Genomic DNA, 19,061 nt, shown 5'->3' on the forward strand with positions numbered 1-19,061 from the left:
AAGTACTTTTCAGGAAGATGTCTATTTATTAGTAGCTCAAGTAAGACCTTCAATAAATCCTCGTTAATTGAGTTTGAAAGGGCACTTTGTTGTCAATGTAGTTACTACCACAGCAGCGTCTCTGAAAAGACCCACCACTGCTGACACAACTCACTCATAAAATAAATACTATGGCAGAGGCATGGAAGATCTGTAGGCATCTCTAAAACACCCTTTGAGTTCAGTGCAGATGTTGCCAGTGTTTATACTTTTTAAACCACTGGGATATAAACACCTCACTATAAACACCACTGAAGTTTTGCTTTTTTCTTCTTCATTTTGTGTGTGTTTATTTTAATGATAAAAATGTTAACTTCCAGAATAAGGAACATAGCAACAGATGCTTAAACTAAACAAGGAGTGCTACAGTAGAGTGTCTTCCTTAAGCTGTTCTTTTGCTTTTGAACTATTAAAGCTAAGATCTGGTTAAATAACAATTATTGGAGAAGAGGGCGGGGGAAAAAGGGGCTGGAAAGAACCTTCCATAAATATTAGGCATAATTACAATGAATTGAACTAATGAGCCAAAAAAACAGTTTTTTCTGCCTTAGTCAACAAAACACTCAGGAACACGTAAATAGAATTTTATGCAGAACTTCATGGTCTTCATCAGAAGTTGTCAACTGCTTCCAAAGAAAGCACTGGTTACCACAGAGAGCAATGAAAAAGTCAAAGGATCCTGCAAGTTGGTTTTCTCTGGGTTTTTTTCCCTTCTTTCTTTCTTTCTTGTTTTTAACTAGTTTTCTGGCTCTAATGAAAAAAGCACAGGATAAGAAAAGAGCTTAAAAATCCGACTCTCTTGAATCCCAGCTCTATACGGGCAAGCCCAGCGTTCTGTTAAAAGAGCTTTCTTCAAGCAAATACATACATGTTTGTGGAGGAAGGAAGAAGGAAAGAAGAAAAAAGAAATAGAGACATTAAGAGTTCTGCAGGGAGCCCCTCCACTTCCTGAAGGAAAGAAATGTGGCCATGCTGGTTTAATGATAGAAAAGACGGTATTTTCCAAAGTGAGGTTCAGCTCCCTCACCTTCTGGCCTGGTCTTTTTCTGAAGAGTATGAATAGATAGCTCTGAGTCCCACGTACGCTCCTTATGGGTTCTGCCCTGACAACTCCAGCAATTTTATTTTCCAAAGGAACATGGAAAATGTTCCTGCTGAATCAGAAGAAAGGTTTCTGCAATGCTTGTGTGTGGCTGCAGCGAAAACAGTTCCACTGCCAAGCTGAATTAGCTCAGTGGTGCCTTTCTTTCCAGGCAAAGCCAAGCCATAACCACTTCTGCAAACTGCACGTAGATAAAAAACTCCACTAGATTAAGAAAACCGATCGTACCCCGTTACCTCGGACAACGGGTCCAGCCAGGGCCCGCAACACTTACAACGGGGACAGCACAGGCTGGCCCACAAGAGCTGGAGAGACAGAAAATGTAGAGTCCGGCAAAGAGGAATATTAAAAAAAATAAAAATAAAATAAAATCCCGTTTTCCAACCAGTTGGGTAATTCCCCCCAGCGGGGCCGGGGGGCGGCCGCGGGGCAGGGGGGGCGGCCGACGGCCCCTGGGCAGCCAAAAATGGGCGGCCCCGCACCCACGGCCCCCGGCCCCGCACCCACGGGCCGCCTCACGCCCACCAGTCCCCCCGCACACCGCCTCCCGGGCTGCTCCTTCTACAGCCAGAGACATCGCGGACAAAAAGTCTGCCTGCCCTGGCAGCACCGCGGCCCTTCACACCCCCCCACCCCACGGCAGCTTCTTTAAGAGGAAAATCACGCTGAAAACACTCCTAGTAAAAAAAATACAAAAAAAAAAAAAAAAACAAAACAAAAAACAACAAAAAAAACCCACACACAAAAAACCACACAGCAACAAAAAAAACCAACAACAAACCCAAAACAAAAAAAAACCAACAAAAAAAAAAAAACAACACGCACAACCAAAACCACCACCAACAAAAAAAAAAAAAAAAAAACAAAAAAACAACCCGAACCACACAAGGAAAAAAAAGTAAAATGGAAAAAAAAAACCCAAACCCTTCCTGCCCTGGCACAAAGCGCCCCAGGGCGGGCGCGGAGCCCCCCCCCGGCAGCGCCCCCCGGCAGCCCCCGCACCGCGCCCGCAGCGAGCGCCCGGCCAGCGTCGCTCCGTGCAACCGCCCCATTACCTTCGTAGCACAGAATGCCAATATTGTTGTTCATCTTGTCCAAGTATTGGTAGTTCAACAGGTCCATCTTCATCAACAGCATTTATCGGGCTGGCAGAACAGACCGGCTGGCTCGCCTCGGCCCGGGTGGCGGCAGGAGGGGGCCCGGCGGCGGTGCCCGGCTGCCCGGCACACGGCCCAGCCTTCAGCTCCGCACAACAAAGCACCGCCGCGGCACGCCGGAGGGGTGCAAGCCCGCTCCCCCCTCCAGACTTCTGGAAACTAAAGTATACCGTGCCCTTCGAGACAAAGAAGACTGTCTAAAAACTTTTCAAGTCTTTTTTTTCCAATTAAAACACACACACACACACACGAGGGTGGGGGGGTGGGGGGGGTGGGGGAAAAACGAAACAAGGGGAATTTCCTAGGACAAAGACACAGCAGTTGTGCTCACAGCCCGCTGCAAGTTCACTGCGCTGACATGCGGGCTATGCTTGGTATGACTCGTATGTAACCCAGCTTCCTCCGGCGCTCGGGGGAGGAGTGAGCATGCCCGGCGCCTCCCCGGGGCTCCGCGGGTGTCACGGAGATTTGCCGCACAGCACCCGGCCCCAAACGCACCGAGCGCCGGCAAGGCGGAGGCGGGGGGGGGAGGCGGGGGGGGAGCCGGGGCGGCGGGGCCGGGGGGCGGCGGGGCCGGGAGCGGCGCGGCGGCCCGGGAGGAAGCGGGGCCTCCTCCGGCCGGGCTGCGGGACGCCACGGCTGGGCTGCACCCCCTGCTCAGCGTTCGTTCTTCCCCTGGAACGTTTACTTCACATCCCAGCCTGGCCTCAGCCCTATCCCAGCACTGCTGCCGCGGAAAGCAACGCTGCTTTACCGCAGCGGAACCCAGCGGCAGCTCTGCCCTCATAAAGGCAATTATATAAATATACGTATATAATATATATAATTATATATATTTATACATGCAATTATGCTTATATTTATATATCTCTATATAATGCAATTATATAAATATACATATATATAATATACAATATAACTATATATATTTATACATTCATATATGCTTATATTTATATATCTCTATTTATATATCACATATCTATATAAATATAAATAAATATATAAAATAGCTCCAGTGGGTATACCTGTGCACAGGTGTATATTTATATATATAAACACAGGTACTGCGTACTCACACGCTGCCACAACTCGCTCATTACATGACGAGACTTGATTTTCCCAAGCCCTATCCACAGTGCAGTTCTGCCTGGCGGGTTTTTCACAGCTGCCCCAGCCCCAATGACACAGATGATGGAGGTTTTGACGGCAGCCGCTCTCATCTCAGGATGTGGTCTGCCCTTCTGCAGACCCAGCCCTGAGCACAAAGGCCCGAGCTGCTTACACAGATGTGTATGACTCATCCTAAGAGGCAGAACATCTGTCTGGGTGTAAGCATGTGCTAGCCTAATGGGCATCGGTTTGCATTTCCTGCAGCCCATCAGCACCTGAAGTCTAGTTTGATAGAAAAAGAGAAATAAATACTGGGGAAGTTTGGTCCAAGACAAACAAAAAAAAGCTAATGGAGTCCCAGCCTTCCCTCTGCCTCCCTCTTTGGCCCAGAACATAGCCCATCCCTGCCTTTCTGGGACAGAGCGCTGCAATGGCACGCGCAGGAGCAGCCGGGCAGCGAGCACCAGTAACAAAGAGTCATTTCTACCTTGTGAACCTCTCCCCTCAGTTAGCAAAAGGGAAGGGATTGCATGACCGAGGCAATGAGGCAACCCACCCAGTGACATTTTGTCAAGGCATTTGGAAAAGCACTGCTCGAATACACTGGGTATTTCAGTAAGACCAGGTAATTTAGTTAAAATTTCCTGCTGATAAACAGGAATAAGGAATTTATCTCCAAGGAAGATTCCCTAGAAGCCAGATCAGGTTTCTCCTCCCTTCAGACAGAAGAAGTCCCGTGCATTACCCACCCATGTGCTTCCATTGACGAACGTCCGCCAACGGTGCCAAACTCAATACAGTAGGAAACAAATTACCTGAAAAGCATTCTGTATTGCTGGGAAGCTGAAGGTTGGGAAGCCTTTTATTGATCATTTATAAGCAACAAGGGCACACTCCTAATTGGAAGTGCTATTAATCTTTAAGACTTTAACATGGTGTAAAAACTTACGGGTACTTAATGCTGAAGTAACAGTACATTTCTTGGATGGTACTTAATATAAAGAGTGCAGTTGGGTTTTTGCCTCACAGGCTTTTTTTTTTTTTTTTTTTTTTTTTTTTCCACAAATGTCTCCTGACCAAGGTAGTGTGTGCTGTTTTCTAGCAAGAGAAGTGTTTCTAACACAGAAGAACATTATGGTTTTTAAACAGGGGGACTAGAAGTTTTACATAGCTGATCATGTTGTGCATACTGAAATTCAAAATATTTTAAACCAATGCTTCAGACTAAACCAGCTATTTAATAAAGGCATCAAGAGAAGTCTTAGCCCTTTAAGGTATAAACTGCAATAAAAATGCATACCTACAACATTAACAGGAGAGAGGCACATTTCTCTAGCATGAAATGCAAGTTTCTTATGTAAGTATGGCAAAGATTTTGGGGAAAACATTTCTGATATGTACAGGTTTTAATACAGAGAGCATCCCTGAATTTACACTAATACAACAATTTTATGGATACTTGGGAAGGATAAGAAGAGATAAGGATTTAATTTTTCTGATTTAAAATAATCTTTTTGCAGGAACGCAGGTGATGAGGAATTAACAAAAGCAACATTCTGAACTTCTTTTGAGCAGTGGCCTACAAGAAAGGGTTTCGCATAGCATGTTAGCTACAGAAGGTCATTACAGTTCAAAGCCCCATATGAATTCCCCTCTATATTCAAAGATACATATTTCTTCAAGTTGTTTGGAAAGGCAAAGTTGGGTATTGTCTACAAATCACTGACTGCTCAGTAGTGCCGTCCAGACACTAATAAAGAAGCTAAGTTGTCTTTACTAGACCAGTAGTCACAGGTTTTCAGACAGTAATGATCACTTTATTATGTGAATGGCTTTCAGCAGTAAGTACACACGATGATTAACACTTGCCAAATGCTGCGTAATGAAGAACTTGCATGGTTCATATTAAATAAACTGGTACCAAACACTGGGAGCTTTATGAATTTCTAAATTAAAGCATCTATACTGAAAATAAAGCAATGACTAGTGAAAGAAGGGGGGGGGGGATATTATCAGCTTGAGTGTATCTTAAGCATTCTAAAACCAAAATCCATTCATAAGAGAACTTTCTTTGAAAGAAAACAGATCAACACATTCAAGTCCAGCAGAGATTAACCTTAAACACTGACCCGGTCACTGTAAAGTACTCTGTCTGTGACAGCAAAGAATTCCCAACTGCTTGATTCAAACTGCTCATCGATCACTTCACCAGCTGGAGACACCTTCCACTGAACTGAGATTGGGAATCAATGTGTCATCGGGTTAGACACAACATACACAGGAAAACAAGGTATTAACAGCACTCTAGGACCTTTGTTCGTTCATTCTGTTCTTCTACATCTTGACAGTCGCAAACACCATTATGTGCAGTATTATCTTTGCTTCATATTAGCTAGAGTACTTCCCCCAAGATTGCACCCACTTTCCCTCTGTAAGGCAGGTAAACTCCCGTATTTGGAAAGCAAACCCGCTGAGCACCGGTACTTGTAACAACAGCATCCCCTAGAGGCAACCGAAACCCGCCTGCATCTCCCCCAGTCACTCTGGGCTTCACACCCAACTATATTAGATATGATTCTAATTAACCCACGTTGAAGGTGGGATGGTTCAACCTCTTACTGATCCTCTGATTCACTTTAATACGGAAAGCAAAAGCAGTTTCACACAAGGGGGTCTTACCACAGAAGTATTCTGAAGCAAGGAAAGCAAAAAAGCAGAAAAAAACCAACGAAAAAAAACAAAACACCAAACAAAAAAGGCAATTCTAACGAGCAGGTAAATCATTGTCAAAACCAGGAGGGTACATATGTATTCTGACAGCTAGTCTCTGCACCTGGGTGGAGTTTGACAAGATTTCTGTGCTGCTCTTCTACAATTCTCACAATAAGAAAATACCAAGCCTCTCCCTCTGGCAGAACACGGTGGCGTGCCTACAAAGGCAGTGTGAAGCCACCCTGAGCTGCCGCTGTATGTCTGTCCGGTCAGATGGACCAATGTCCCTTCGCAGCTGGACCACGTCTGGGGCACTCTTGCTGCGCTTCTTTCAGCTTCTTTTTGTCTGAACAGAATCTGGTTTATGGGTGAGACCACTCTGTGATGCAGACCAAAGAAGGGCAATTGGGAGATTCACTTTGAAAGCAAACATCTGCCCCAGCTACAGCACTGGTGCAGATGTACCAACAGCTGAGAAGAAGAACAGAGCATTTGTCAGGTTTAAAAAAAGCTTGAGAAAATTATCTTTTTGAAGAGTTACAGTGCCTATTATGAATGTAGTAGGTTGTGGCATCACTGGTTCCTAAATGCTACTAAAACTTTTCCACTATAAAAATATATAGTCCTGGCTTATTTGAGCCATACTAGGACCTAATATAAAAATAAATCCTTAAAATCCTTACTGGAATTTTCATAGGAAAAAAAAGGCAATTCCTTATTCTATCGAGTCCATAATATCTGTGTTTATGTGGGTTTTACAGCACTTAAACATATGAGCTGTTTTCAGGCAAGCTCCCTTGGGGCACTCCTGGCCTTCTCTGCTGTCCTCAACCCTGCCAGTCCTCTGCCTCTCTGCCACCATCCTCCCCTCGTCCCTCCTCACTCTCCCTGCTCCCACATCCCTCCTCACTCTCCCTGCTCCCACATCCCTCCTCACTCTCCCTGCTCCCACATCCCTCCTCACTCTCCCTGCTCCCATGCTGGCCGCTGCCTGAAGCAGGAGCGCTGAAGAGCCTGAGAAAAAGGCTTTGGTGCAGGTTTACTAGCTTGGTTTACACTTCATGCCACACATCTTTCAGTGGGGAAATGCACAACACCGGCCAGGAATCAACAGGGTAGAAGAACAACATGCAAGCCATTCACTTGGACACAACTGAAATTTCACCCTTAGTGATCATCAGCAAATAGGAACTATTTCTACAGTGACCAATTTTGCAAGCGAGAGAAAAAACAGAGTCTTTCTAGGGGTGAGACACAATCTGACGTAAACGCCATACAGTATTGCTCAGTGTAATTCCATTTCCGAATGGACAAAACCAGCTGTTGCAGCTCCCGAGATCAGACAGGCATTTATGATAACACCGCTTACTAGCCGATAGCTCCATACGCTCCAAGAAGGAGGTGGAGCAATAAAGCAAGAATACTTAGATACAGGCTTTACCTTTTTTCTTTTAAAAGAAGAGCAAATACTAGTTAGCAGCTGCTAGGTGGCGATGTGCCTGAAGGAAAAATTCTGCTTCTCCTTTTCCACACACTCAACTGCAGAACTGCTGCACTTACCACCTCGATTTTTATTATTTCAGTTAGAATACATTTCACAGGAACAGCAAGATGGGGTGTTTGCTTTTAAATACATTCAGATATGATAAGGAAATACAGTTAAAGTGTATTAAGCATGCAGGAAGTTCAGATATGCGTGATAAGGAAAATTATATCTAAAGTTTCTTACAAGCAGTTATCTCAACAGCTGTGCCTCTGAGATCCACATAGCATAATCCATAACTAAACTCTGCTCAGTGAGTCAGGTACCGCAGAATGTAGCAACTTCATACACTTTTTACAAAGCATTAAGTAATGACGACTGTACCAGTGAACAGGAGATACAAACACACACATCCTTCCAGATCACGATTTAAAAAAATATAAAGGTACATTGCAAATAGATTAGATTTTAATCACATCAAACTACCTTCTCCCTTTCACAGCCTTAAAAAAAAACCCAAAACCAACAACAAAAGCCCCACCAGGCAGGTGGGCTAAAGCTAGTGCACGTCTTCTTGTTTTGCCTGTCCTTTACTAGCTAAAGGTTTCAAAAATATGCCAGACATTATAGAACACAAATGATGTTTTTGTTGTTATCAGTGGAGTTCCCTGAGACTGAAATATTAAGATTTATACACAATATTAAGTTGTAGCAAAATAATTCGTACATTCTCTTTCATACTTGTCGTACCCTAACTTACTCAAGCCTGCTTAAAGACCAAACATAGTAACACCTAGTAAGGAAATCTGTTAATGAGTGCAAATGTGTGCTCAACTGCATCCATACCCATGAACTGCTGGGAAACTCAGGTTATGAAGCTCTCTGTTCCCTGAAGCACCAAGCCAGCAGGCATCCTGGTTTCAGTTCCCTACTGGCCTAATAACAATAGAACTGCTAGGGAAACCAAAAACATGGTGATGCCCAAGGATACCAAATTGCAAGCTCTTTGATGACCCAGGAATGGACAGTAATGCCTTGTCTGGACTGGGAGCTGGATTATTATTTTTATTTTTCCATAAATGTTTAGCTGTACTGCAGTTCTTACTGCTTTTTTGAAGACACAGAGATTTTTAAAAAGCACATCACTGTGAATGTAAATAAAAAATTCAGATCACTTACTTGTAAATGTTTAGCAATTTAGAACCAGCTATTTCGTATCAGATCTAAAAACACTAAGACATTTAACTACTCAAAAAGCTTTTGGTTAATTAAAGCCTGTCCTCATCAGCAAGAGCCCTCTCCCTCCATTTTCACTCTGTCACCTCCAGAAAGTTATTTATCTCCTTCTCCAAACTCAACTGCACCCTTCTATTGTACCATAGACCATTTACATGAGTAAGAGGACCGAAAAGATGGGGACAAAGGCAAGGGCACGGACGAGCCTTCACTGCTGCTCTCACTTCGTTTTGGTGATTTGTTGGGGGTTTTTGGCAATAGCCACATTTAGCTCTCTGGGTCAAAATATAAAATGGGTGCAGAAGGTACTGTATGATGCCTCTGGCAGCAAATACTGCGCTGGCAGGTACTTCTTGTTTCCAGAAGGAAGCAGCTGGCAATTTAGGAAGCAGCCCACTTTGCTTCCATCAGTTGGATCACGCTGACCTGGACTTGAGCTGCGTCCTTTGATTACCTTCTGTTCTCTTACTGTGGCACAAAAGCCATAACCCCTGGTTGTTTCAAAGCATAAAGTCTTTTATAAAGCTTTTAAATGAATGGTGAGCAGGGACATGCAGTGTACACGTTCTGCTGATCCTTCTAAAACCAAATAACTATTTCACAATTGCCAAAGACTGCAGGGCAGCGCAGGCAGTGAACCAGGTGACCACTTCCAAGTTCTACGAGGTGAAATACAAATGAGAAAAGTGTACAATAGCACCTGATTTATCTTGACCTCATTCTTTGACTGCTTACTCAAACTGAACAGCAGGCTAGGAAAATCAGGTTTACCAAGAATACTTTTAATTTCTCAGTAGTACCTCACAATTCAGAATTTGCCAGTATTTTTCTCCTTTTAAGTCTCTTAAGCTGGGCTGAGAACACTTTAAAAATACAGCTAGAATATATAACAGATAAATCTAGTTTATCTAGGCTGAAAAATTGTTCCCGATAATCTTTCCTGTAATTTACATACACATTTAAATTTCTGAAGGGTTGATGATGGTCACAAACATAATTTATCTTGAACTACAGAGTCTCCAACACCATCAGCCTCCAGATGCAAACAGTGAAGTGTTAACTTTGCCATGCTCTAATACTGTGTTAACAGGGCAAAGAAAATACTATTTTTTTCTATATGAGAAATGAGAAGAAGAAAAAAGAAAAAAGGAGAAAAAAAAAAAAAAGTCCGTAAAGAAAAAAAAGTCAATTTAAGTCAGCTTGATGTGCAGGCATCTAAAATACTTTTTACTTAGAATAGTTAAGAGCCAGACCATGTTTAGAGGCTGGATTTCAAAATTACTGTGCATATCCTTCAGCTCTGGGAAGAAGCAAATCCAGTTTCAAGAAACCACTAATTACAGGGTTTAGAAATAAAGCAAAGAGCTCTCAGATCGCTAAAGTCCTTGAAAAGATTTCCCCTTTATAGCTAGCTTGGTGAGACATAAGATATGCTCACAGGGCCTAATTCAACTTGGATGTCAATGTATGTAAATCTACTGAAGTGTGCGGAGTTGACATTGCTTGCACAGAGTTAGAGACTCTTACAGGCAACACAGGTAACAACCGTATAAATGAGAGCAAACCATGAAGCCCAATGCTATCTTGCTAAGAACCATGCAGTAAAATCAGTAACAGCTTTTGTTATAGAAAAATTAATTTTGGCTTTTAAACATTAAAGTAATTACTTATCCTAAACATTAGGATGAAAATGTTAATAAGTACTTATTACAGAACCCTATTATATAACTTGCAACCTACTACATTAAATTAAAATTAAATTTCATTCAAGTTCTAAGACTATTCTTTTCCAATTGGGGGTCTTGTTCTCTACTATATAAAAAACATCTGTCTTTAATAAATCATTTTACCCCACCAAAAAAAACAAACAACAAAAAACCAAAAACCAAAAAACCCACCCAAATCAAACCAAAACCAAACCCCTAAACACACAGTCACTTAACCCAAATTGCAGTGCTCACAAAAAATCCAGCCACCCAGAGAACAGCACCTTTGCTGAAGATGCTGGTGGATCTATTGCCCTCTGTACAGAGTAGAAGATAACATGAAAAAAGACCACCACGACCTGCTCTCAAGGTACTGATTGCCCTTGCATTGTTTAGAGTAACAATACAATACAGAATATGTTTAACTGTAGTAGTATTGAGTAACACAGATGGGGCACATTAAAAATGGTATTAATACCACTAGCTACTACAGAGAATGCCCTCACTGTCCGTAAGTACAAATTCACAGGTCTCAGAAATAAAGAAGTAACACCCCCATCGACCCCTTAATAAGGGAAAACCTTTCAAAAGTCGTCAGCCCTCCCTGTTCCAAAACATAAACACGAGCTTCAAAAGTCCACGCTCTCAAGCCTTGACAAGTACTGACAGCGAATGCTGTGACATGATAGCAAGCCAAACCCCTACTTTTTCCAATGGATCAAAGTTATCATTTCCAATTCTACAGGTACACAAGGTAAGGCATTCTTCCTTCCAGAAAGGCCATTTATACTCTCAAAATCAAACCAAATTCTCCATCAAAACTATTTTTCAATGGAAACCGCTAGTCTTCTTACTGTGCTTTTGATTTTTTTCACCCCAAAAAAACAGAAACAAGAAGGTTTGAATATTTTTTTTCACATTTTACATTCAAAAAAGACACTTATTTTAATTGTTGCTAACTTCCAGCTTTCTGACAACACAGCAAAGCCTTGGGAATGATATTTACACGTATTTCACATCGCCCCCCCCCCCCAGCTGGCACTAGCCTTCTTTTCTTAGGGAACACAGTGGTCACCACGATCACTCACAGCTTTAATAGAAGAGACCACTGCACAGCATGGGAAGCGTAACAGCAACACGGGGCTTCCAAGCTACAGTGCTAAAGAGGGCATTTTAAAACCAAACGTTAGCTTCTGATTTACCATCAAGAAGTCAAAATTTCCCTTTGATGAATGCTGCCCGTGCCACAGACTCTACTCAATGCTATGCGGAATCACAGACAAATGCTGTAGTAATGTGAGAGCGAACACTACCATGGCACAAAGCTTTGCCATTTTTAATCACTTGCTTGTTTTAATCCGGTTTTCAAGGAAAACATTTGTCACGCAACCATAGCTCCTGTCACACTCCTTACCCCAAAATTTGAAATAGTGAGCAAGTTTCAATCACACTTCAAAGACAGCCAGAGTCCTCAAAGGTAACTGCACTCCTGTGCTTTGCCAACAGCTGGCAGGGAGAGGAGGCTGACCACAGCGAATGTCACCACTTGGGGAAGAGCCAGAAGAACATTCAGCTTGGTGGCAGCCGGCTGGATGTCACGGCCACAGCTCAGCTGCGGGTCAGCAGGAACATGCAGGCTAACCCCAATTACTGAGGAGAACAGACAGAGCTATAGAGGAAAGGATCAGAATTACCAAATTTTTAACGACAACAAAGGACTTGGACATGCAGACATATGGGCACGTCAGGTCTTTTCCCAAGACTCATACCCACCACCCCGTCAATTCCTGAAACTCAGTGCTTCCCAAACAAGACAAATACTCCACAATGTCCTCAACATTTCCTCAGCCTTTGAAAGTGTTTCCCATCTTAACATCCCCTCTCACTTGCCTACAGGCTTCTTTCGCTCCTTCCAGCAATCTCAACACCCTTACTGAAGGTATGTTCTCCACCTGCCCTAAATTCCACCCCGCACTAAGCACCAACTTTTCTCACGAGCCTCAACTTATCAGTGAGCCCAGAGCCTCCCATCCTCTCTCACACCACAACCTCGCAGCCCTTCCTGAAGCTAATACTTTGTAATCCAGGTCTTAAAATTCACTCCGACTTTTCACCTCTATCCCAGCTGCAGCTGCCAGGCTGCTCTAGCTCTGGTTACTCCCAACCCTGTACCAGCAGGACAGGCCTAAGCACACAAAATTCCAAAAGATACGTGATCATGGGGTGTCGATATCCTAGAATGAAATGGCAGATGACGCTTTCAGCTTTGTACCACCTTATCTCTCTCTGCCTTGGTCCTTTGCCTCTTGACATTTTATTTCCTTTCTCCTGAGCTACAGGTCCTCTCAGCTACAGGAATAGGGACCCAAGATAAGCAATGTTGCCAGTACTAATTCGGTAAGGTACCATCTTCTTCCCAAAGTGCTCATCAAAAGGCAGTCATCCAGGGTGTAATGGAGTCTATGTACTCCTCCTTCAAGATAAGAGGGTAAAAAAGGTATTATTTTGTGACAGGACTGGTGGCTAAACAGAAAGGGGTTCTAATGGTCCGAGCATCTCCTTCTGACAGAGACTCCACTGGAGATAAAATTCCCCTACAGCTAAATCCCAGCTCCCAAGCAAGAAAAAAAACCCATCAGCTGTAGGAGGGTGGGCTGAGCTAACTGCCATAAAGTCACATTATTGCCAAAAATTCTGGGCTCGTTGTTTCCAGAAGTTAGAGAAATTGAACTGTCATATGAAAATGACTGCTCAGGCTGGGTCAGGGCAATTAAACGAGGAGTCATATCATCGGTCTAAATTGCTGATTTGTTGGAACAATGATAAATGAAGAGACAAATAGACACAACATGCACCGACAAGCATTTAAACCATGCACGAAGGTATGACACTGTATCCTCAAAATCAAAGGCTCTCAGTTTGAAACCTTAATATTCAGCATAACTGTGTTTATGTCAGTCTTGGTAATCAGTCTAGAAGCATGACTCCAACCTGTGTGAGCAGCCCCGGCTAAACTGCTCTGAGAACTACATGGCACCAAAATGCACATGCACATACCAGAATGAAGGCTGGTTTTGCTAGTATTCTTTGCTGAGCTGGTTTTCTTTGGTTTTGTTTTAAAAGTAGCAGCAAAAAGGTTACAAAACATAATAAAACAAAAATCTAAAAATCCTGAGCTGGAGATGTTCTACTCTTTCCATTACATGTCTTAGGAAGCTGTTTTCAGGATAAATAATGTTACATATGATTTTTAACATACAAAAAGTTCAAAGAGTATCACAATGATTGTAAAAATAAAACACTTGCAAGCTAAAAAACACCAGGAAAAGGTTTTTTTGGGGGTAACACTGCTTTGCAATGCTTACACTGTTGTGTAACTGCACAATCACGTTTGATTCCCACAGGACATCACCTCATTTTGTGTAAAGAAAGATTTACTGGCTCTGGTCCCGAATAATGATTGAACTGAATCATATCAAAGAGGTGTCGCAAAGATTAATTAAAAGTTTATGAAGCATTTTGGCAGTACAGTGCTAAATGCCATACAGAAACCTACAAGGAATTGAATAAGCCTGCCTGTTGAGCTCTGTTTGAATAGTGGGCAGAAAATAAAGTCTAGGCTCCACACTAAGCAATGTGGAAAAAAACACTCAAATATTAAATAGGCCTTTCAGTGGGCACCGTCCCTCTCAGGAAACAAGACTAAGGCCTTCCATAAAAAATAGCTTCTGGTAGAGAGTGCTCTATACCATGCATTTTTAACATAGAAGCTGAATTTAATCATCATCTTTAAGATTTCAGACTTCACCACAGTATTTCAGTACATATTGTTTTCCTAACAGGGCAAGTTAAGAAGAAAAGAACCGCCCACCAGCACTATCCCCACTACCCCCCAGAACTAGTTGGTACCCACAAGAATTACCAGCGAGGCTGAACTACTTATAGCTGCCAAACGGGCAAAACGCTTACCAGCCCCTTGCGTCTTGTCCCCTTTTCAACTCATCGTCTCGCCCTCTCTGCCTGGGGTCTGACCTCTGATGCCAGGCTCGCTCCCCTCCCGCGGCTAGTCCTATTTTCCGACTCCCATGTTCATCTCCAATACTCTTCCACTAGTACCTACTTGTCCCAAACTCTTGCCCAACCAGTCCCAGTTCCCATATTCTCCTGCCAACATCCATTCCTGCCTTCCAAAACACACCCCCTCTGCTCCGACACTTCACCTTGGTCCGCTTTTCCCCCTTGCTGCCCCGGGTCCCGCAGCGGAGGCGTTGGGTGCTGGAGACGTGGCCGAGCCAGGCAGCTCCTTCTGCGTGGCCAGGGCCTGGGCCAGCGCTGCAGCCCCGGCAGCCCCCCGCACCGTCAGCAGCAGCGCATTCAGTGCGGGCAGAAACGTTCAAAATGCAGGTGCTACCACCTCGGAGTTTCTTTGGGAAACAGATCTTTACATGGGTAGCAGAAAGGATGCAAAGGTCAGGCTTCAGATCTCCCCTCCAGAACAGAAGGGCACCAGAATTAATGGGTTCTTTAAATACGGAGAAAATATTTCTCTTTTTCCTTATTATTCCCTGCATTATTTCCTATCTTAACCTATTTTTGGAAATGGGTAACTCATTCTGTGTGAAGTTACAGGAGATGTACATACATGTATATGTACACATACATGTGTATCGATAATGACTTCTAAAAACCAGGCTCACTATTTGTTATACCAGCATTGCTTCAGTTTATTAAAACAGAACTGATGTGAAATACACTCTCCCATGCATGCTGTTGGCTTAATTAAAAATAAAGAAACAAGTAAGTAAAGCCTCAGCAATATACAGCTTAGTTCAAGAGAGCTGATGACCTATTTTCCTTTGGGGGGGGGGGGGGCATGCCTAATATTATTTATCACCACTTTATTTAAGCAGATAGTCCACTAAATCATTCCATGTTCTCAAAAGTATTTTAAAATACACTTTTGACAATGCTACTCAGTGGAATAAGAACAAGAAATTTAGAAACTGTTTAAAACAGGAAGAATTCAAACTATTATTCTTTTCCAATTTTCGATCTGCACATGCATAAATCAAATCCTTCATGAAACAATGTTAAGGTCCTATATCAAAGAAGTATCAAAGAAAGCAAAGCAAATATCGCCCCCCCCCCCCCCAAATTAATCCTACAGGCTACAGTGGGAGGAGATTAGTGAAACAATTCACTGCATCTCCTCTAAGTCAGAATGTATTTGTCACACCAAGTAATAAACCCCTGTGATGTCTATGCACATATTGTAGCCTACAAAGAACAATGACAACTATTTGCAATTAAAAAAGAAATGCAACAAAACCAGTCAACAGCCTCCGTTTCCCAGTAGTTCATCTCTTTGAGGCCTTCCTCTGATAGCCATTTTGCTTGTGGATTTAAATATCTAAGTGGTGAAGCTGTATCTGGAGAAAAAAGGCGACCCAAAACCCGAGATCTCTACACAAAGACAAACTATGTTCCAGCTGTCCTCTGCCTAGCTGTGCAACCAGCCCCAGCTTCAACTCCCAACATGTTTTCCTTGGCTTGTATGTTGCTCTGCCAAAAGGACCTGACAGCGTGCACTTGCCAAACCAGCTCTAGGGCAGGGCAAGAGCGCTCTTCTACAGCTGGAGAGAGCAGCTAAACCCTTCTCCTCTACAGTGATATCACACACGCCTGCCCAAACTTGCCATCACATGCAATGCAAATCACAAGCTACATGGATGAATAACTAACAATTTAAACCTATGGCACTGGAGCTGAAGAGGATTTCCAAGTATTTCATATGCATGTCTTAAGAAAAGTCAAGTATTGCAGAGATACAACAGTGCTGGGCTGAACAGAACAAAATTCTGATATGCCCAGAACAGTATTTAAGTCTCGTATTTCCAAATATGATAACAGACCATTTAAATAAGTGAAATAAGGAGACTTCACTACTGAAAAACTAGACCCTAGCAGTGAACTTGCCCCTTTTTTCCCCATGTTCTTTATGTTGCAACTCCATAATATTGCAAAGTTTTGCAATACTGATGTTTTTCTTACTTAAAGCCCCATTTCTCCCAAGGGCATCTGAAGACATTGCACACTATTTTTATTTTTTAAGCTTTCAATTCTAACAGATAAACAAAGACTCGTAAACTGTGTGACAATGTGAGTCCAAAAGCTCAAAACTAGAAAGCAGTGAAAACTTACTAACTGAACAATTCTGAAGGCCAATCTTGAAGTGCTAAAATGTCTGGGTTTGGCAGACACAAAAACTTTAATAACAGTGTAGATGGATAAATACTGTTACAACAATATGCTTTCTTCTTAAGGTGCCTCATTCATCAAATGCACTCAATCATTTAGGTATTTTGTGTCTCGGGACAAATTTTCTATCTTACGCTCTCTCTGAAGTGAGATACTGAGACACCCATAACACCAAACTGAAGAAATTACTGTATGGAAATGATCATGACAGAGGTCCTAAGAGGGCATTTTCAAGTTACTTTCCACAAAGAGAAGGAAGAATGCAACTACACTAAACCGAAGCCACGCAATCAGTATTTTTCTTTTTAAATGTTTATTAAAAAGATTGATTTTCTAACATCTAACACAGATAAAATTTTAGAAATACTGCATGCGTAGAATTTCTATCTCCCAGGAACCCTGCAAAAATGAATATACTCAGTTTCCTCCTGGGGCAAGTGTCACACCTATAGCACAGCTGGAGAAATCAAGGCAGGAAGATGAGATTTACCTAAGGGCATAGAAGCTAGTCAGTTCCTGACTCTCTGCGCTGGGCCAAAGACCACACCTTGCTTTCATCCACTCTAGTAATTAAACGTGAAAGAATTCTTGGTCTGTATATTCTTTTCAGGCAGAACCTGTCTGACCTGTTAATTTACTGACAATGTATTTAAAAAGTCACAAGCCAGCCAGCCAGTGAAGAAGCTTTATTAAAGGAATCCTGGTATTACACGTTTCTTGTAGAATGCCTACCTCTTTCTCCTTACTCCAGACCGTGTTCATTCTGCAAGCCACCCTCTTCAGTTTTGGATGACAGGGGATGTTAATAGTGCCAAATTGTTATTCTGAGGAGGGAATACCTTCTCTAAATATTGCCTACAAGAAGATCAAGACATTAACTCAGTCATCAGGAAACAAACATAAAATATGGAACTGTATTATTCCTCTTAATGAAATGTATGAAAAGGAACTGGAAAATGGTAGAAATTAGAAATTCCCAGAAAGAATACTGGTGGAGTTCACATTCTCCCAGGGACCACGAGGGAGAAGATTTGATCTTCACACAGCTAAGTGCAGCACGCGTTTACCCTCTGCAAAGTCAACTAGATTCATAAAAGTGAGTGAAGGCAGGCAGCTAGTTCCTGCCTGTAAGTCCTGATCTGCAAGCCTTGCGCTGCATCAACTAAAATGTTGCCGTGGACAGCCCTTGGGAAGCTGGTTGAATTGTGTGTCTTCTAACACTCTTGGATTCTTCTTGTGAACCTTTACACATCTCAGTGAGCACAACGTGGTTCTTAACTTAAGCTAGAAAAAAGCAGTCTGACTTTATTCTCAGAAAGATGTCCCTTCACAGATTCTTTGCATTTAAATTGAGGTATGTCTGACTCTGGCAAGATCAAATACAAGAAAGCTAGTCAAAATGAAGACTCCATATCCACATACATCATATTAATTAGAGTTTCACAATACTGTTCATGGGAATAGCATTGGCAAGATCACAGCCCTGGTAAAAAATCTGCAGTACAGATGATCCCAAGATCAAAGTTCACCTTGCAGACTTCTCATCAGCAGGATTCAGCTACAAAGGGAAACATACCATCAGAGTTATATCACATATTCATACCAACATAGCTCCCCACGTGTACATATCACTTCCTCAGGGAAAAGTACCTTCATGGGGTAGCCTGAAGAACACAAACACAAAAAATCCTTTTCCTAAAGGATTAATCTTTCCAACTCAAAAGCCTGTAAGCGCTTCCCATTTTGTCAGACTGCAGCAGATATGCCACGAGTCACATTATCAATATCATAAAACAACAGACCAACCAAACTGCCAGGGTAAAACAGCAGACTAACACATTATTCCCTGTCAAAACTGCTCTCTGATTGTTATTTCTATATAAATTTTATACCACCATGAAATTCCGTCTCTGACAAGCTATATATTGTCTCTACATTCCTCCATTTTTCTCTGAACACAAACATGTACACGCGAAACACGAATTTTCAACGTCCAGCATGATTTTCACGAACTAGCAGTCACACACTACTTGCACTGTGGTCACTATTCCCAGACCATTCTTACTTACTGATGGGCAGTAGTAGTTCATTTTTGTACACCACTTTTTCCTGAAACTTAACAAATATCGAACACTCAAAGCTCTTACGGTTTCAGAGGCGTTGGTAACTGTCTATGATGACTGAAACTTCTCTGCAGTCAGACTAACACGAGAGATGGCCAGCGCATTACAGAATCCTATTTGAGCAACACAGTT

At 42.5% G+C, this 19,061-nt stretch overlaps 1 protein-coding gene across 6 annotated transcripts in view; it reads right to left on the reverse strand.

Moving 5' to 3' along the window:
* Positions 1 to 19,061, reverse strand: part of VGLL4 (vestigial like family member 4) — a 110,742-nt gene that overhangs the window by 64,701 nt on the left and 26,980 nt on the right. The window contains exons 1-2 of one of the 6 annotated variants that reach the window (XM_080386191.1): positions 2,197 to 2,303; positions 1,378 to 1,446 (exon numbers count right to left, since the gene is read on the reverse strand). The exons of 3 other annotated variants lie outside the window; for them this stretch is intronic. Coding sequence is in view for 1 of the 3 variants with exons in the window: in XM_080386189.1 (XP_080242315.1) it covers positions 2,197 to 2,278 (82 nt within the window). In the remaining 2 variants the exon portion in view is untranslated. Of the gene's footprint in view, positions 1 to 1,377; positions 1,447 to 2,196; positions 2,780 to 3,377; positions 5,391 to 19,061 lie in introns of those variants that run through there. 2 more of the 6 variants (XM_080386192.1, XM_080386189.1) reach the window with 2 other exon arrangements.

The sequence above is a fragment of the Falco punctatus genome, assembly GCF_963210335.1.
Source record: "Falco punctatus genome assembly, chromosome: 4".
Lineage (NCBI taxonomy): Eukaryota > Metazoa > Chordata > Aves > Falconiformes > Falconidae > Falco > Falco punctatus.